The sequence below is a fragment of the Macaca thibetana genome, chromosome 14, assembly GCF_024542745.1.
Source record: "Macaca thibetana thibetana isolate TM-01 chromosome 14, ASM2454274v1, whole genome shotgun sequence".
Lineage (NCBI taxonomy): Eukaryota > Metazoa > Chordata > Mammalia > Primates > Cercopithecidae > Macaca > Macaca thibetana.
In genome coordinates, this window is record NC_065591.1 from 2,432,190 (window position 1) to 2,451,820 (window position 19,631).

General features: G+C 59.1%; 1 protein-coding gene across 3 annotated transcripts in view; it reads left to right on the forward strand.

The window, feature by feature from the left end:
- KCNQ1 (potassium voltage-gated channel subfamily Q member 1) overlaps window positions 1–19,631 on the forward strand; it is a 403,706-nt gene that overhangs the window by 117,268 nt on the left and 266,807 nt on the right. For 2 of the 3 annotated variants that reach the window (XM_050758291.1, XM_050758292.1), the window contains exons 3-6: window positions 9,631–9,757; window positions 10,329–10,407; window positions 11,012–11,108; window positions 11,828–11,968. The exons of the other annotated variant lie outside the window; for it this stretch is intronic. In XM_050758291.1, coding sequence (XP_050614248.1) covers window positions 9,631–9,757; window positions 10,329–10,407; window positions 11,012–11,108; window positions 11,828–11,968 — 444 coding nt within the window. The remainder of the gene's footprint in view (window positions 1–9,630; window positions 9,758–10,328; window positions 10,408–11,011; window positions 11,109–11,827; window positions 11,969–19,631) is intronic. 3 annotated transcript variants of the gene reach the window in all.

Below are 19,631 nucleotides of genomic sequence, written 5' to 3' on the forward strand. Positions count from 1 at the left end.
GTCCAGAGTGGGGGTCTGCAGATCTTTACAGGCCCCTCAGCTTCCCTTTCCACACCCCAAGTACAGCACCCACAAGGCAGGTGCCTGTGAGGGAGACGCACCTGTCCCCTGCCTGAAGTTTCTCAGCAGGCTTTTGGGCACAGGGGGATAGTGAGCCGGTCTCAGCACTGAGCTTGCAGGTAGAGAAGGCGGCCCCTGACTTTAGGGTGCTGTGGGCGGGATGAGGACAGACTGGAGGAAAGGAGGGATCCCAGCAGAGGCAGAGGCAGCAGCAGCAGTGGGTGGGGCAGGGCTTCACCGCAGGAAGGTGAGGCTGAGCAGTACCCTCCAGGACAGATAGGCACTCCCAGGCTGGAGCTGTGAACAGATAGGAACTTCCACAGTCGGGAAGGCCGGGTGACGTGGAGGACTCCAGGCAGTTGGGCCAGCACGGGACGGGGCGTCAGGTCAGCGGGGCTCTTCTGTGCTGTGTGCAGCATGAGAGTCTGTACCCCACCTGTACTCAGCACCCTGCCCCCCGCACCCCGATGACGAGGTTGCTTCCCTCTTGAGCACACGGAACCCCGCCTTCCTGCTACACTGTTCCCATGGCATTTCCACAGTCCCAAGCCACTGTTGTAGTTCCACCCTCCCCACAGCCCTAGGAGGTGGGCACTGCTGGTGCCCCCGTTTTACAGATGTAGATGCAGAACCCAGAGTGGCTGAGCTGCTCGTCCAGGCCCCCTGCCTGGGATGCCACCAGTGTCCTCACACCAGCCTGCTCCTGCCCTGCGCCCATTCTCCTCCTGCTTAGCGATCCTTTCTCTTGCTAATGTGTGGGACAGGGGGCTCCCAGGAGGCCTGGCCGAGGTAGCGGGTCCCCCCACCATACTCCCAGTGCCACCCCTGGCTGCCTGGAGCTAGCTGTGTGGGGGCCCAGAAGCCCTCCCTCCGAGGAGGTGGGCCTGTTCCAGGCTACCTTGGGCGGGCAGGGCCTTGGGCAGGCAGGGCCTTGGGCGGCCACGGCCTCAGGAGGGACACAGAGGGCCCCACTCAAGGTCGCGGGCTGCACATTCCATGGGGCCTGGGGAAGCAGCAGAGCAGAAGGCTGCAGCCCTGGACTAAGGCTGGCTCCGCGTGGCACCCCAGCGGTGCTCACACTAAGGGGACACTTGGCAGGGGAGGGGCTGTGGCAGGGCAGGGTCAGCTCCCCAGCAGTAAGACTAGGACAGGGCAACCGGACCCCGACTGTGTCACCCTCAGCCCAGTGGCTGGTGCATCTCACCTGGGCCTGGCCGGCTGTACTGTGGCGCCTGCCCCAGACCAGGCTACCTTGGGCAGGGTGGGGACTGGTGCTGTCTCGGGGGGTGGGGGTGAGGGGGGTGGTGAGTGTGGACTGAGGGCCCCAGCTGTGCCCAGCACGTCACCGGGGGCCCACAAGCTCTCAGCACAGGCTGGCGGCTGGGAGCAGCTGGCCACAGGCAGGCCCTGGGACAAAGGGCGCTTTGAGCCGCCTGAGTGCCTGCATCGCCCTCCGGCCAGCTGACCCTCCCGGGAGCCGAGACTGGCTCTCTCTGTGGCTTATCAGGGCCGGGCCGGCGTGGAGTTGGAACAGCTGGCCCCAGAGCCCGCCAGCCGGGCTCTATGCTGTGGGGACCACTGCCCCCACAGGGAAATGCCTGGCTCAGCGCAGGCCCAGCCCTCTGGCGTCCCAGCTATGGGAGGGGGTGAGACCCTAATCCCGGGTCCCCACAGCACCCTCAGCCTAACCCTGTGTCCACCCCTCTTCAGAGTCTCCAGGCCCCATCTTGGCCTGATGGGATCTCATTGTCTCCTAAAAAAGTATGGGCACAGATCTCAGGCTTTTCGGGGGGTGGGTGGATTCCTGACTCCAGCGGAAGGTCCCCAGGCCTAAGTCTATGGGGCGCCTGGGAGGCCGGCTGTGTTTCTGCTTCCTTGACCCTGGCCCCTTCCACAAAGCTCAGCTCTGATCCTTGGTATTTAATCTTCATCTTCCAGCCCTCTTTAAAATTAAATTTCCTTTAAAGATACTGTAGAGCAGTAACATCAGAGACACCAAAATAGACAAAAGAGATAATAGAAGAGTAATATCAGAGACGCTAAAGTCCTCGCGATAAGGGTCTGCGACGCTTCCTTTATTGTTTTGCAAAAAAAATCCATATATTTCATCCAGAAAGACAGGATGTGAGTGCAGCTGGTCAGAACCAGTTATTTCAGGCTGCCCTGCGATCGTTCCCATGTGATTGATTGACACAGGGACCTTCTCTCAGATCCTAAATTATGTGGTTCCGGCAGCATGGAACTTCAAAACACATTGAACCCCAGAAAATCTTCGCTATGATGCAGATTTGCCGGCTGATAAAAGCAAAACAATAGATAAGATGGCCAGATCGACCTTCAGCCTTCTCGGAGAACACTGGTTCCACAGCCGGTTGCAACACGTTTGAGCCAAAGTGCGACCTTTCCCCCCTCTGTTCACTCAGAGACTAAAAATCCCAGATAAGCACCTGCTTTGCTAAACCCTCGCTGGCCCTCCGGCTTTGGGCAGATCTCCTGTTTACGCTACCGTAACCCCACAACACCGGATACCAGCATGGGGCCGGCCTGCGGGGCCGTGTGTCTCCTCCTGTGTGACCTTGAGCTACCTTGAGCTTCCATTTTCCTTCCACACCACGCACTAATTTCCTCTGGGTTGAGGTTGAGGGTCCCAGGGTCTGTCTGCCTAATGACAAGATTTCAACCCAATAGTGAAGCCGTCAGCGGCAGTGACTGTGCTTTAGGGTGTCCCGTTGGCATACAGGACCCCCTGTGAAGGATGGCCCTGAGCTCCATTCAGCATAAGTCTTGTCAATGATGAAACAAGATTAGGGGAATTTTACAGCTTGCCTGTGTTTTTCCACCCAGGGCCCTTTGCACTGCCTGCTATTTGTTTTCTGTCTTCATCCTGAGAGGGCTCAAGGTCTGCGTGCCATTTTGCAATTGACAAATGACTTGCGCTTAGCTATTTTGTTTAATGCTGAACTAACAATAGTTAGTGAAGATTAAGAACTAAAGGCTCAAGGACAGCTACAGATGACCACAGCTGGAGTGTGGCAGATACTCGGGGCCGCTGGGTGGCCCTGAAGGTCCATAGAATCCTTTGGGAGACGTGACCCGCGGGAGCCCAGGTGAGCAACCGCCATGGGCCCGGGCCCCTCAAGGCACTCATTTCCGTATCAGAGAACACACATAACGTAAAATTCACCATTTCAGCCATTTCATAGCGTGCAATTTGGTGGCATTTAGTACATTCAGAAGGCAGTGCAACCAATACCTGTCCCTGGTTCCAGAGGTTTTTCATCACCTCAAAAGGAAAACCATCCCCATTGCCTTTCTCCCAGTTCCTGACAAACACATTCTTTTTTAAATTATGGTGAAATATAAGGCCAGGCGCAGTGACTCATGCCTGTAATCCCAGCACTTTGGAAGGCTGAGGCGGGCGGATCACCTGAGGTCAGGAGTTTGAGACCAGCTTGGCCAACATGGTGAAACCCCATCTCTACTAATAATACAAAAAAAGTTAGCCTGGTGTGGTGGTGCGCACCTCTAATCCCGGCTGCTCAGGAGGCTGAGGCAGGAGAATCACTTGAACCCAGGAGGCAGAGGTTGCAGTGAGCTGAGATAGTGCCACTGCACTCCTGCCTGGGCAACAGATTAAGACTCTATCTCAAAATAAAATAAAAGGAAAATGTGTTTTACCATCTTAACCCTTTTTAAGATCATAGTTCATTGTGACCGTCGCCACCATCCAGCTCCAGAGCTTTTTCCATCTTGTAAAACTGGTGAAAGTCTGTCCCCATTAAACACTCACTCCCCACTCCCCCTTCCCTAGCCCCTGGCACCCACCTTCTACTTTCTACCTCTGTGAATCTGACAACTGTAGCGACCTCACGTGAGTGGAAGTAGATAGTATTTGTCCTTGTGTAACTGGCTCGTTTCACTGAGAGTAATGTCTTCAAGGTTCCTCCATGTTGCAGCCTGTGTGAGAATTCTCTTCCTTTTTGAGGCCGAATCCTATCCCGTGGTATGGAGGGACCACATCTTCTGTCTCCGTCAGTGCGCTGAGGGTCACCGGGCTGGTTCCACTTTTTGGCTGTTGTGAATGGTGCTGCTGTGGACATGGGTGTGTGTGGATCTCCGTTAAAGAGACTGGGGACAGACTCCAAGGTGGAATTCCTGGGCCATACAGTCATTCTATTTTTTTTCGGGCATATTATTTAAATAGACTATTTGTTAGAGCAGTTTTAGGTTCGCCACAAAATCGAGAGACTGGTCGTTTCATGTTTTAAAGCAGCTGCAGCATTCTACCTCCTCCAGCAGCACACAAGGTCCCAACTTCTCCAGATCCTTGGGAGCACTTGTCACTCTGTTTGGGGTGGTAGCCGCCCTAGTGGATGAGAGGCGGCATCTCGTTGTGGTCTTGATTTCCCTGATGATTAGTGACACTGGGCACCTCTCCGTGTGCCTGTTGGCCATCTGTGTATCTTCTTCACAGAAATGACTGTCCAAGCCCTTTGCCTATTTTTAAGAAATTGGGTTGTTAGGAACTTTGGTTTTTTAAATAATTTTAAATCACACAAATAATACCCCCGAGAGCCAACTTATAACACGCCCCAGGATGGACATGGACTTGTGGTAGAATGGAGCTAGGGGTGCAGCATGGGATGGCTGGCTTGTGGGCAGGGGAAAGACCCATGGCCTATCTTGTTTTGGGGGGCAGGGACCCAGAAACCCATTGCTTTCAGGCCTTGCTAGAAGAGCACACAGTCGAACGAGTGGGTCCGATGTGGAGGGCAGTGGCATCAGCCAAGCTCCGGGGTGTTTCCTCCCATTTCTCATGTCTTTTCTGTTGTTTCTGTGAGGGGGTCTCAGGGAGGGGCAGAACCCACAGGGTTTGGCTTCCTGACCCTGAACATCCTTGTCCCCAGCCCCTCACTGGGTCTGGAGGAAGGAGGGTATGGTGGTCCTGGTGGCTCTTGTGCCTGCACCCGCCTTGGGGCCATCTGACACCCACACCCTCCCTCCAGGCCAGACCCAGCTCTCCAGCTGCCCACTAGATGACCACCAAGTCAGGGCGGCTGGTGGTGCTGACGGCTCTGTGAGGCCCAGGCCTGTCTTCCCCACCTCGCACCACAGGGCTGAGACACCTCCCTGTCCCCTGGCAGGGCTGGAGGCTCTGGAGTCTCTCTTGGTTACCCTCTCCCTCCTGGGGCTGCTTTTGCAGCCTGGTGTCCTTGTCTCATGTCTGGGTCCCCTTAGCCAAGGGTCCTCCAGCCTTTGTCCTGTACCCACTTGTCCGGCAGTAACACCGTTTCCAGAACCACCACCATGCCCAGGTCGTGTCTGTGCATGAAAGTGGTCAGCCCTCCATGGCAGGCCTGGCCTCACCTGCCAGTGTCCTCTCCCACACCTGAGGATACCTGTACCTTGTCCCGGAGACCGGGGGGGGGCGGCTCTCTCTGCCATGGACACCAGCCTTCCCTCCCCTAAGCTGCGGGTGACCTGACCTAGCCGAGCCTGGCTTTCCGCCTCTGTAAAATGTGAACAGAGGCCACCACCCCCATTATGTGGGTCTGTGTTTGTTCTGTGCACGTCTCGGTGCCCAGCTCTGAGGCCCTTTTGTCCATGAAGACATCCGCAGCCAGGAGGCGGCCTTGCTTTAGTCTGAAGGAGAGTGACCAGGGTGGGAGGGGCCTCTTTGTCCCTTTGGTCTGTTTGTGGTCTCAGTGGAGACCAAGGACGGCTCTTTTTCTCGTATCTGTGGGGCAGAGCTCAGGGCCGCACTCCATCAGCGTCCCGGGCCATTGAATCCTTGACCCCGGGGGGCTTGCAGGCGCCACATAGATCTTGTGAGAGACGCTTTATGGGGCTGGACGATCCTGGGTGCCCCTCAGAGAAGGGCCTGGGGCTGGCCCTGTTATCAGTGGGGGAGTCAGGAAGTACCCCTGGTTCTGCATGTGTAGTGGGTGGGCCTCTCAGAGGGGCTGGGGGTGGGGGTGCTGAGCTGGCCTGGCAAGGGTGGGTGGGATAACCTCGGCGGTGGAATGGGGGAGGGAGAGAGCGCTCCAGACACAGGGCCCTGAGGAGGCAGGGGCACCCCAGGGAATGGGGGGCACCTGGGGCCCATGGGAGGCTCTGGGGGAGACTGGGCTGTGAGCCCCCGGGAAGGAGGCCTCAGGGACAGCCCTAGACTCTGACCCTCAGTGTGGACAGCAGGAGCTATGGCAGTTGCTTAAACAAGGCAGGCAAGGGAGAAGTGCCAAATGCATGCAGGTTCTGGGGAGGAGCTTGAGGCCCCTTTAGTTCACCTTTGGAGCTTAGAGCCAAGTCTGCAAATACAGATGAACCCAGGGTTAGGAGGGTGGCTAGGGCATCACCCACCTGGGGTCTGGACTGCTGGAGCCAGGGGGAGGCCTGCCATTCTGTGAACCTGCTTTAGACTGGGGCTGTGGTCCTGTGAATCAGGGATGGGCCATGGCATGGTGTGGGGGACTAGCCCTCCTCCCTGTCCCCAGCTGAGTGTGAGCTCCCTGGGGTCTCGCTGTGGCCTTGGCCCTGGGTGTTGTCCCGCACAACCCAGGAGAGCGTTTGAGGCTCATGGTGGTGGAGATAGTTTTATCTCTGAGCAAACATTCCATCTTGCCGTTTCCAGCTTAGAGATGGTGGAGGGACTTTTCCTTGGCTCTTTCCTGGCCTGCCAATAGCACCAGCCTAATTAACCCAACAAGCGGGGCCTCCCCAGCCACGGAGCCTTGCACGCCCTCCCACATCCAGCTGGATTTGGGGATCAGCGTTGTTTTTAATTATTTCTCCCACCTTGTCCCACAGGCAGGAGTCCTGCCATCTCAGAAGGCCGGCCCCTAAACAGGTTCCCTGAGTGTTAGGTCAAGACAACTTTAGAAAGTCACACAGTTATCCACAGCAATCCCTAATAGTTACTTATTTATTTCAAGGTATAACATAAGACACACCTAGCACTTCAGACCTGCCTAGGACATGGCTGGAGAAGGTATTTAAGTAATTTTTAAAGTGCATCAAAACAAGGTCAGGCACGGTGGCTCACGGTTATAATCCCAGCACTTTGGAAGGCCGAGGCGGGCGGATCACCTGAGGTCAAGAGTTTGAGACTAGCCTGGCCAACATGACAAAACCCCATCTCTACTAAAATAAAATACAAAAAATTAGCCAGGCATGGTGGCAGGCGCCTATAGTCCCAGCTACTCAGGAGGCTGAGGCAGGAGAATTGCTTGAACCTGGGAGGCTGAGGTTGCAGTGAGCCGAGATCACGCCACTGTACTCCAGCCGAGATCACGCCACTGCACTCCAGCCTGGGTGACAGAGCGAGACTGTCTCAAAAATAAATAAATCATAAATAAATAAAGTGCATCAAAACAGGAAAAACCCTGCTAAGGACCAGTCTGCGGGGTGTTGTCTGGGTCAGCAGAGCTGGGCTGGGAGCCGCTACGCCTCCCTACCGAGGCCACCAGCAGTCGGGTGAGCTGGTCTCTGTGCCATCATGGGCACCTTGTCTCAGCTCCAGGGACTTGGAGCTCCGTGTTTCTGTGGCCTTTTTCATGATGACTAAACAAAGGCAGGCGTTATGGTGTCCAGGCCTGGTCTCCCTAAAGGGCAAGTTCTCAGAAGCAAAGACCGATGAGACAGAGCTCCTGCTACCAGAGAGCTCTAGGCCGGCTCATTGGAAGAGTCATGTATTTGTTCCTTCGTTCGTTTGTTCAGCATGTCCATGTTGAGCACTGATTGGAGCAGGTCCTGTTCTGGGGCCTGGGAAATGGGGGTGGGTAAGACCAGGGAGCTTAGCCGGACCTCAGCCTAGAGCCCCGGTCCCCAGGAGCTGAAGACAGAGGTGGGACCCAAACCCCACCATGAGGCCACAGAGCCTGCAGGTGTTCACACCTTTTGTTTTGTGTGTGTGTGTGTGTTTTTGTTGTTTTTTTTCTTTTTTTTTTTTTTTTTTTTTTTTTCATCCAGGCTGGAGTGCAATGGAGCAATCTCGGCTCACTGCAACCTCCGCCTCCCGGGTTCAAGCGATTCTCCTGCCTCAGCCTCCTGAGTAGCTGGGATTAGAGGCATGCGCCACCATGCCCAGCTAATTGTTGTATTTTTAGTAGAGATGGGGTTTCACCATGTTAGTCAGACTGGTCTTGAACTCCTGACCTCGTGATCCGCCCACCTCAGCCTCCCAAAGTACTGGGATTACAGGCGTGAGCCCCTGCGCCCGGCCCACACCCTTTCTTTACCTTGCACCCCTGCCATCTCCCGTATGCACCCGACTGCACACACCCCGACCCCTGAAGGACCTGACGTCATGAGCCTAAAACATTTTTCCAAAAGGAAGGCAACTAAGCTCCCAGCCTGTCTCCCCTTATCCATTGGGCTTGCCGCAAACACTTGCTGGATGGTGTCAGTATCATTCCATCCTAATTAATAACATTTGGGAGCCAGCGATGGCAGTGTCCAGCTGACCGCTCATAGTAGACTCCCTGGTGGGGGTGTGGCATGGGAGCAAGGCCAGCCACTGTCACCCAGTGGGAGCAGAAGTCCCCTCCAGGGCCCGGCTTCTGAGGGAGGACAGGCAGGAGTCTGCCGGAAGTGGGCCTGAGACGCTGTATGCCTGTGGCTTTGTGGCTTTGTGTGGCTAGTGCCTCTCACATGTGGGGGCTGTTTTCATCTTCCAGCCCCACATACCTTCCCCAAGGGCCTCCCATACACCCCGGCTGCCTGGGCGCTGGGCTCGAGCCTGCAGGTGGCCGCCATGCTTTGAGTGTCACAACGGGCTGCACTTCACATGAAAGCTGCATTTTGGCAATAAGTCTCCGCGAAAGCCCACTGAGCCTGGCACTGCTGCATCCACACTTTACAGCCGAGGAAACTGAGGCCCAGGTTCCCACTTCTGTGCCTAGGGGGTGGGATCCAGCTCCGAGCGTCTTCTTCCCACTCCTCCAGGAACCTCAGCCCTCTGGTGTCGGTGGAGTTGAGGAGGTGTTGGGGTGTAGAGGGGCCAGGTGACTCCCTATAAGGGCAACGTGGTCCAGAGGCTGCCCCTACCCCGGGTATACCAGACTCAAAGGCCAGCTGTGAGGTTTTCCAGGGCTGGATCTGGTGGGAAAATGCTTCTCATGGAGGGCGCCTGGGGTTCCTGGCGTGGGACCCCCTCTGTCCCAGGCTGGGGTTCCTGGCGTGGGACCCCCTCTGACCCAGGCTGGGGTTTGTGGTGTGGGGGTTCCTGGCGTGGTACCCCCTCTGACCCAGGCTGGAGTTCCTGGTGTGGGGCCTCCTCTGACCCAGGCTGGAGTTCCTGGTGTGGGGCCTCCTCTGGCCTGGGTGGTCCTGGCCTGAGAGCTGCAGCCTCACCTGGGCTCCACGCCTGTGGACGTGAGCTGAAGCTGCTCGGCGCTCCAGGGCCTCTGTGCACAGGCATCGCCATCCCCAGCAGGCCAGGACCTGGGCCTGCTGTTCTCAGGGTGTCCTTCAGTGGAGGCTCCAGCATGGCTGGGTTCAAACAGGTTGCAGGGTCTGAAGCCACTCAAGGCCGAGCCTACCTGCAGTGAGCGCCCCACTCTGTCGCTGCAGGAGATCGTGCTGGTGGTGTTCTTTGGGACAGAGTACGTGGTCCGCCTCTGGTCCGCCGGCTGCCGCAGCAAGTACGTGGGCCTCTGGGGGCGGCTGCGCTTTGCCCGGAAGCCCATTTCCATCATCGGTGAGTCATGCCTGCCCTGTGGAGGTCACGCCCAGGTTTCCAGACCAGGAATGACCCCCACCTCATGATCCCCACCAGATGGAGTCCCCTAAGGACGGGGGAACCCCAAGGCCAGCAGCGGGTGACTGCCCAGGACCCAGCATAGGAGCATTGGCAGCCCTCAGCCACCTCTGCACCAAGATGCTAACATGGTGTTGGGAGTAGGGGGTTGGTCCCTCACAGATTCCCATGAGCCCTTGCAGCCCAGCATAGCTTCACGGTGGGCCAGTCGCCCTCGGCGGCCTGAGAGCCATGGTCCAGGCCTAAGGCCCTGCCCTTTCTGGTCCCTTGCAGGGCTCAGCACAGGGCCCAGGAAGGGCTGGGGGCTCCACATGACCAGGATAGAGGTTGGGTCTCTCAGTTTAGACGCTGCCTGTCTCCCTATCCGAGATGTCCCCATGTCCCTGGTCATCAGGGCCTGACCCGCCTGACTGGCAAGCCCCTTCCCCAGATGAGAGCAGGGCATGTGCTCTTCCCCGGGATCCTGGCTGTGACGACCACAACAAGCTCCCCCCTCTCCTGTACTCCACAGACCTCATCGTGGTTGTGGCCTCCATGGTGGTCCTCTGCGTGGGCTCCAAGGGGCAGGTGTTTGCCACATCAGCCATCAGGTGCGTCTGTGCCATGAGCTCTCCCTGCCATGGCACAGGGAGAGCACCCCTCCTGAGCCGTGGGTGGTCTCGTGCCCCATCCGCCTTGCTCTGATGCAAGGTGCCCTGGTGCCCGCTGCCCCTGGGGACACTGAGCCATGTGCTGGGGTGGGTGGAGCAGGGTAGGTGCGGGCAAGTGTGGAGGGCACGGCTCAGACTCAAGATGCCTCAGGCAGCCCTAGGCTCTGGCCCAACGCCAGCGCCTCTGAGCTTCCAGGGCTCGGGTTGTAACCTGACCATCTGGGCACATAGCCTGCCCATCTGTAAACTGGGGTGACCCCAGGGGCTCCCCCAGAAGGCATTCTGGGGACTGAGGGAATCTGGAGGTACCTGGTCGACCCCCAGCCCCAGCCCTGTGTGAGCAGATTCAGAGCAGACTCTGGGGGGGCTGCACCTGGGAGGGAAATTCCGAGGCCCCTGTCGGGATGGATGTATATCTGGCCTCCCCACCCAGAGTGGGCGCCCGGCAGGGGCAGGGACACCCATGCCATCGGCCACCCCCAGGCCCGGAGTGAACACCTGAGCCCAGCCTGGCTCCCTCAGCCCCACACCATCTCCTTCCCAGGGGCATCCGCTTTCTGCAGATCCTGAGGATGCTACATGTCGACCGCCAGGGAGGCACCTGGAGGCTCCTGGGCTCCGTGGTCTTCATCCACCGCCAGGTGGGTGGCCCAGGTTGGGGGTGCAGGGCCCGGGTTGGGGGCAGGATGGAGGGAGCAGAGCAGCCCACGCTAGGACAGCTTGAGATGCGCTGAGGCCCTGGGGGTCGGTGGGTGCCCAGGCGCAAGGGTACCTGAACGGGGCCCAGGATCTCAGAGCAAGCCTAAGCCTGAGCCCAGCTTGGATGCTCACCCCAGCCGGGTGCCGGTGACCCTGGCCTACCAGGCTGATGATGTGCTCACCTTCCTCTGAGCTGGGGGCAAAAGAAGACAAAGTCAGAAATGAAAAACCCAGGCAAATCAGGAACCCGGTCAAGGTGGGGACACCCGCACCCTTTCCCGAGGGCTGCGCCCAGATGGGCTCAAGCTGCACCAGCCCTTGGCTCTGTGGGGTGAGGGGACCCTTCCTCTCCCTGGGGATCTCCTGGGTCCTGGTCCATTCTTGGTTCTGTCATGTGGCGGGAAAGAGAGCCGGAGCCTGCGGCGGTCCAGACGGTGGGCCTGGGGCAACCCCAGGGCTGATCCTCATTCTAAGGGTAACCCCCACCTGCCACTTACTGGATGAGGAGTGGGTTATATTGAAGCCGGCCCCACACATGGGAACCACGCTAGAGCGGCGTAGGACGCCCAGTAATCGCTGGGACTCACTGCCTTAGGTGTCTGCACAGGAGGCTCCCAGCCTACAGTTCCTGGAGCCTGACACTGTCTGTTTTCTGGCCTAGGAGCTGATAACCACCCTGTACATTGGCTTCCTGGGCCTCATCTTCTCCTCGTACTTTGTGTACCTGGCTGAGAAGGACGCGGTGAACGAGTCAGGCCGCGTGGAGTTCGGCAGCTACGCAGATGCGCTGTGGTGGGGGGTGGTAAGTCGGAAACTTCCAGGCATGGGGACAGGGGCAGCTGGGGCTGAAGAGGTGACAGGACACCAGGGCACTGGTGTCTCGAGACTTCAGGCCTTGTTGGCAGGGGCTTCTCACCTGTGTGCTCACAGGCCTCTGTCCACAAACCTGCGCTTGGAGCCGCTGTCATGGGTCCCCACACTCAGTGTCGAGTCCTTCGGCATCACTCTCTTGAAGTTCTGAATGTCTCGTCTTTGAACTTGAGATTTGAGAGGGAAGTTGGAGTGGTCACTGGAGTGTGTGTTGGGGGCTTAGTGGTCTTGGCTCCCCCATGGCTCTGCCTCCCACCATCAACCTAGGCTGCCCATTCTCTGCCTCCACCCCGGCCCTCACCCTGGCAGGGCCCCAGGAGAGCGGCGTCAGATGCATACCTCCCGTGTCTCTGAGGGTCCGCACAGGGCCTGTGAGTGCCCCTGTCCCCAAGGAGCCAGAGAGCAAACAGGAAGGACCACGATGGCTCAAGAGACCCCAGCAGAGATCAGAGAGCCCCCGTGTTTCCAGTGGATGCTGGGCCTGCAAGTTCTGGAGCCGGCCCTGGGCAGTGGTGACGTAGGTGCAGCTGAGCTGGGGGGGAGCAGGGACCCGGCCTGTGGGCCCAGAGGCTGCCCCTGGCTGTGAAAGTGGGTTCCAACCACCTAGAGCAGCCCAGGAGCCTTGGGGAAGCGGGTGTGCAGCAGGCGGATCCCCGCACCGGAACACCAAGCCACCCAAAGCTCCGTGAGCCTGCACAGGAAGGGTGGGGCAGGGTGTCTCAGGCTGAGTCTGTGGCGGCTTCCTTGAGGGAGTCAGGCTTGCACGTGGGAGAGGGAGATGTTCCGATGAGGATGCAGCTGCAGGAATCAGGGCGCGCCCTCCTAGCTGCAGGCTCCCTGAGTCCCATGTCACTGGCCTGTGGGCCCAGCAGCAGTTTCTCACGGCTCAGAGGACGTTGGTTGTGGCATTTTTAGGGGCAGGCCCAACTTGCCAGTGTCCCTCTGGGAGCTGGTGGTTGCTTTCAAATCCTCCAGTGAAAGCTGGCGTTTATATACACATGGAGCTTGAGGGTTGCTTCTAGGGGGAACACGTGGGTACCCTGAGGGGAGCAGCTGGCTGGAGGCCAGAGTGCGGGGAGGGAGTGACTCCATCCCATCTCCCCCCACAGCTGCAGGGCCGGGTGGGCCATCCAGAGGCCACCAAGGCCCAGGGTGGCACCATCACACCTTGGGGAGTGACCTTGGGTGGGGGCCGGGAAGCCCAAATGCCAAGGTGACGGGGTGCCCCCTGCTCTGCCGCCACAAGCCTGCCCCCGCGTCTGCCCTTGTCTACTGACCTCCGGACTCACTCAGCCCGATAACAGGTCAGATGGGATCGTGGTAGCAACAGGGGCTGGGGCTGTGAAGGAGGCCATCGAAGCCCACATAGGGTGGGAGCCAAGGCCTGCAGGCCACACAGGGGCTGGAGGTGGGGCGGGCAGGGCATCCGTGGGCAACACATGCTGGTGGTGCCAGGACCCAGTCTGTCTGCCCTGAGTGCTCCTTCCAGAAAGGACCAGCCTTGCTGGCTCTTGGGCCCCCCGACCACCATCAGAGCCTATCTGGGCGGGACGAGAAGCCTCCCAGTGGCTCCCCAGGCAGGCGCATGTCCCTGTGATTGCTGTGCCTCGTCCCTCCCCCACCGCGTCCCCCGTGAGGCCAGACACTCAGCAGTGGCTCCTGACATAGGCAGAGTCAGCAGGTTTTCTGGAAGCTTCCAAAGTGCTGCACTGCTCAGGGATGGCAGGGGCATGCTGACACAACTCCTGGGTTGGGGCAGGCCCCAGTTTTGGCCTCTTCCCGCCTTCCTAGGGGCCTGTGTCCCCGAAGGCCCCAGTGTGGCAGGCCTGGGCAGGTTTGGGCAGAAGGGCCCAGCCCCCTGGCGGGAGCCTGCCGGCAGTGAGTGTGGCTGGGTAGGGCCTGCTCGGGGGATGGACTGCCCAAAGCCAGGAGAATTCCCAGGAGGCTGGTGGCAAGGTGGGCAGTGAGGAGTGGCGGTGTGGCGGAAGCCAGTGGATACTGGCCCCGGAACGGCTGATAAGCAGTGCCCAGCCTTCGGTGCTGTCCTGCCTGCCTTCCCGGCCGCCCACTGGAGCTATGGACGGCAGACGCTACTCCCCAGCCCCCCAGCCCGCGGCAGAGCGGCGCTCCCACTCCCACACCTGTGCAAACATCCGCTCGCTGGCCGGGAACACGGCCCCTTTGTGCCCGGCTTGGCATCAGTGCCCCGGCCCGCACTGTCAGCTGCAGCCTGAGCCTCGGCCATCGCGCGCCCTGGCCTGGCCATTGTTCCCGCCGGGCCCTGCGCCCCTGGTCGCCCTGGGCCCCCCGCCGCCCGGGGCTGTGGGGCAAACAGCTCCCATTCAGCTGCCCTGCAGCTGTCTGGGGGGAGCGGCCCCTGAGGCCTGAGTTATGGGCTGTGTTCCTGGCGTTTCTCGGACAAACAGAACTTGAGAAATGCAAGAAGGGGCAGCCCAGATGGGGGCTTTTAAGCCAGTTTTGCCAATTTGTAACTGCGCCCTGAGCAGTTGTTTTCTTTCAGCTCCTTTGTCCTGCTTCCTTCACTCCACTGGGGAGGAAAGCACGCCCCCGCCGGCCAGGCAGCCAGTCCTGCTCCATGTCCGTCCGTCCGTCCGGGCTGCCACCGGCCCTTACTGGGTGGGAGGTGGCTTCCTGGAGGCCAGGCCATTCTGAACATCATGCTACATCTGCCCCAGGCCTTGCCTGGACTCTGTGGACTCCTCACCCCTCAGACACACCCTGAGAGGGTGCTGGAGCTGCCACAACAAAGTCCTCGAACTGCTGGGCCCAGAGCAACAGAAACGCACGAGCTCTAGAGGCCAGAGCCCGAAGCGAGGTGTGCGCAGGGCCGGCCCCTCCGAAGGCTCAGGGAGAACTTTCCTCCCCTCTCCCAGTGGCTGGAGACTCCAGGCGTGCCCGGTGTGCGGCCGCCTCATTCCTCCGTGTCAGGCCCTGTCTCTCAGGAGGACACTGTTGGCTTTAGAGTCCACCCAGGTGATCCAGGAGGAGCTCATCTTGATTGAATCTTCAAAGAGCCTATTTCCAAATATCACATTCTGTGGGGCCAAGTGACTATGAATTAGGGGGGATGCAGTCCAGCCTAGGACAGTGGGTGGCCCAGGTGGGCTTCCTGGGAAGGTCTCTCCCCTTGCCAGCTGTCCAGTGAAGGTGCCAGCTCAGTGGCTGAGTGTCCCCTCCTGTCCCCTTCCCCAGGGTGGGGATACCCAACTTGGATGTGAGAACTCCCGGATCCCCTAAGTGTGGCGCCTGCCCTGGCTGCTGAGGCGTTTGGGGAGAATTTAAGACTTTTCTTTGCCCTTGGAACAAAATGCGTTTGTTTGTGTTAAAGTTTGAGTGGTGGGAGAAGCACTTGCAAACACGGGCTTCTCTGTTCAGCGCCTGGGGGTCTCTAAAAACAGGAGGCTGCCGGGCTGTTTACCCCTCTGCATCTAAATTTAGAATTGAGAGTAAAAAAACTGGAACCCCATTCCTACATTTCAGCCGCCTTTTGAAGTGGAATCTCACTGCCTGCCGTTCACTCTCTCCTCACCTGGAGGCTCCAAAGACTCCCCCCTCCCTGGCAATGCTGCACCCTGGCGGGGCAAGGCCAGACGGGGCTGGGGGCTGGTGCAAGGGTGTGCGTGAGGGCAGGGCCTCCCAGGCAGTCACAGGCAAGCCCTGTTGGCACTGCCCAGCGGGAGGGGTGGTGTCAGGAATTGCTGGGGAAACCAAGGCACTGTGGGCTGAGGCGCAGCAGGACTCGGCCCCCAACTGAGCACCTGGATCAGGGTTCTTCCTCCTCCTGGAGTTCCATGCAAAGGGGAACGAATTCAGCCGCCCTACTAAGTGGGCCTGGGGACAGAGGCAGAGTACACACCTGCTGCGTGCCTCAGTTTCTCCATCTGCACATGGGAGACAGCAATCCATCTCCCAGGGCCAATGTGGGGCCCGCGGCGCAGGCTGCTGAGGACTGTAGTCCCAGAGGCTGCAACCGATCCCTTTGCTGTGGTGACTTTCCCTGGACCGAAAAGGCCTCCTGGTGAGGCTGGGTCTCCATTTGTGGACTCACTGTTGAGGCGTGTGGCTTGCGGTCCTGCTCTGTGCCAGGCACTGGCAGGGGTTCGGGCAGCCCTGTCTTGCTCTCTCTGTCACGGTCAGGAGCAAGAAGCATGGTGTGAGCTGGTGCTGGCCTGTGGTGGTTCACAGGTGGCCATGGGACACACCACTGGGGTGTCCCTGCAAGACTGTCTCCGCGCGGGAGCAGGGAAGCCTCCCTGAGGTGACGTCTGAGCTGAGACCTCAGGACACAGTCACCTGGGCCACCTTCGGGCAGGGTGCTGAGCCTGACTGTACCTCGGGGAAGACGCGGCCTGGGGCCTGGGTGCCATGGGGGTGTTGACGGTTTCACCACCAGCCCGTGTGTGGGGCTCCGGGCTTCATGAGTGAAGAGAGGACCCCGTGTGATGGGGAGGCCTGGCCCTCGTGAATTTGTGTTCGTTTATTTACTTTCTCCTGCTGAAAGGAAGCGGGTTTATTTTGGGGTGTGTGTTTGCTTTTGCTTTTACCCTGAGAGTTTGCGAGCCTGCTGGCTTGTTCCCCCACCCCCACGTGGCGGCGTCAGCCCCTTTATAGCTCTTCCTGAAAGCCAGGCCAGAGTCTCCAGGGCGGCCCCACGGGGGCTGGGCGAATCTTCGGAATGTGCTGGGCGTCCCCTCGGAATGTGAGTGCCTGGCCTGTTAGAGCCCCAGGACTGCTGGCCCCACCCTTCTCTGCCCCAGAGACAGTCCTGCCTCCCACCCAGGGGCCTCCCTCTGTCCGTGGCTCCCCCTTCCCCAGGCCAACCCCCTAGGCGCCTCTTCTCCAACTTTGTTGGCCCTGCTGTCCGTAGTATCACCCCGGTCAGGGGGCCCTGTCCTGCCCTGTCCTGAGGAGTGCATGTCTCTGAGCCCTGCATGGGGGGAGCCCACCAGCTAGCAGAGGCTCTAGACAGGCTCTAGACTGGGTCTTTAAGTCTGCAAGGGGCACCAAAGCACTTTACAAATTCCAGGAGTGAGTGACAGGCTGGCCACATGCCAAACCCTAACCCAGCAGGCAGCCCGTGAGAAGTGTGTTGTGACCATGCACCTTCCCAAGAGGGGGAAATTGAGGCACAGAACAGGCTGGGGCTTTGCCTGAGGCCAGATGGACAGGGTGAGAACTGCCCCCACACTCAGAACCATGGTGCCAGCCCAGCCTTGCCAGCAGGGCAACCACAGGACTGCCAGGCAAGGCGAGGGTGCCAGGTGGGGCCCGAGGCCCTCACTCACAGGGCATTGTCCTACATCCCTTGGAACCACTGAGACAGGCATCGTGCCACGAGAGGGGACACCTGCCTGGACCTCTGTGTGCTCAGCCTACTGGGGGCACTGAGACTGAGGGTGCAGCTCTGGGAGATCCTGCATGGGCTTCCTGCTAGGCCCTGGAGAGGGTACCAGGCCTGGGAGGGCATCCTTGGCCCAGAGCCTCCATGAAGAGCCAGGGGGCCTCCTCATGGCTGGGGCCCCAGCACAGCAACCTAGGAATGGCTGTGGCCGCATGGGATGTCCCGGAGCCCCTGCCACCCTCCCTGGAGCTGTGGGGCTAAGCTTGGGTGCTGCACTCTCCTGACTCCATCCTCGAGTGCCTCCTCACGGGCAGGCTGGGCCCTCGAGGCTGGGCAAGGTCTAGGCCTGCAAGGCTGAAGCAGCCTCAGCCCATCTCTGCCTTCGCGGGCCACAGCGGGGAGCGTGGGTCCTGCAGGCCTTGGTCCAGCTGTCTGCCTGGACACTTTCTAATGGGAAGCCCTCAACACAGTGATTGCCCAGCCTCAGTTTCCTCCTCCGTAGATGATCTTGACCTGAGGGTGCCAGCTGGGGTGTGACACCTCTGGGCTACCTCCTGCTCCCGCTCTTGACCACCCCTCCCTCTGGACAGACGACCACCACCTCTCCAGCCAGGGCCACCCCTTCCTTCTGGGCAAATGACTACCGCGTCTCCAGCCGGGGCCAGTGAGCTCTGGGAGCCAGGGCTCGGCGTGTGGCTGGAGCTCAGGTTTCTGGGCTGGCCTCAGTCATCCCCTTGAGGCCAGCCTTGAGGAGGCTGCTTCCGAAAGGAGGGAATAGAATCCCAGTGCTCCTCAGGGCGGAAAATGGGGAACTAGAAGGCTCCCCATGCCTCCCGCCCCTTCACACGGGAGTGAAGGCACAGGCCAGCAGGAGGGTGGGGGAACGTGCTGACCAGTGGGGTGTGGGTTCCCCGCGCGCCCCCACAGTTCCTGCCATGGGTGTGACTTTGTGTGCCTCGTGCGACTGGCGCCCTGGCGAGAAGCTGTCACCCAGGAGACAGACATGTGGATCTGCATTCCAGGTGGCGGGCCATCAGGGACTAATCCCCAGCATGGTGACCATAAAACAGCCCATTCCTGAGCTGCTTGTGTCTGAATGTAGGAAAAACAAACAGGTCTGCAGGGAGGGGCCTTTTCCTTGTTAACTTGAGGAGGAGGGTCTGGGCCGGGTCTGGGCAGACGGGCAGGCGGACAGGGCGAAGGTGGGGTCCTGGAACTACATCCGGCTGTTTGTGTGCTCTCCACAGTGGGCAGACACCCAGGGGCACTTCTGGGGCTGGCCTTTCTCTCCCGCTGGGGCCACCTCTGGCTTCTACGGACTACCCAGCCAGCCAGCCAGCCAGCAGGCGCCCACGTGCACCCATCTCAGCCCCAGGAGGTGACGCCCCCACCCTCAGCAGGTCTCGTCTGTTTGGGGGCAGGTTTGGGAGGTGGTCTCGGGTGTCCTTACCTGAGCAGGTGGCCACCTCACCTGCTCGCCTGACCCCAGCTCCACTCTGGCTTCCAGGCCAGCCCTACTCCATTCCACCTTCATCATGGAGTTTCTGTATTCGATTTTTAAGTAAATCAAAATACGGTATTTTCATTTAAAAAATAATGATTCTAAATATTTTTAAATAATTTAATGTTATTATTAAAATGACATTTAATACACCAGCCCCTGCTATTTGTTCTGATGCCTGAGTTTGCTGGCGCCCCTTACGCTTGGCACCCAAGGCACGAACACCTTGCTGGCGTCCCCCAGCTGCCTGCTGCCTGGCCCCCCTACAGCCCAATTCCTGCCTCTCAGCCTATCTTGGGTTTGTCCCCGGCCTCCTCGGGAGGCAGCCGTGCCCAGGCCTCTTGGTCTCAGGGCCCCTTGGCGCCCCTGACAGAGAAGCCTCGTTCGTGGGCATTGTGCCATCAATATTTAATACAGTGGAGACATGTAAAAACAATTCCATATTAATTTATTAAAATAATAGACCCATTACATTTTCATAAATAATGTTATGAAAAATTTCTATATTTTCCAAAACAAATATTATTGAAAGAAAAATAAGCATTTTTGCAAATCTCCAGAAAGCCTGGCTCCCCAGAGGACGGGGATCCCCACGCCTGCCCCGGGCCTGTCTGTCAAGAGCAATGTCCCACTGCTCACGCTTGGGTGGGAGCAGGAGTACCGGTTAGTGCCCCCCAGCCATAGCGAGGGCTGCCGTCCCTGAGCCCAGCCCCAGCAGATCATCAGTGCACA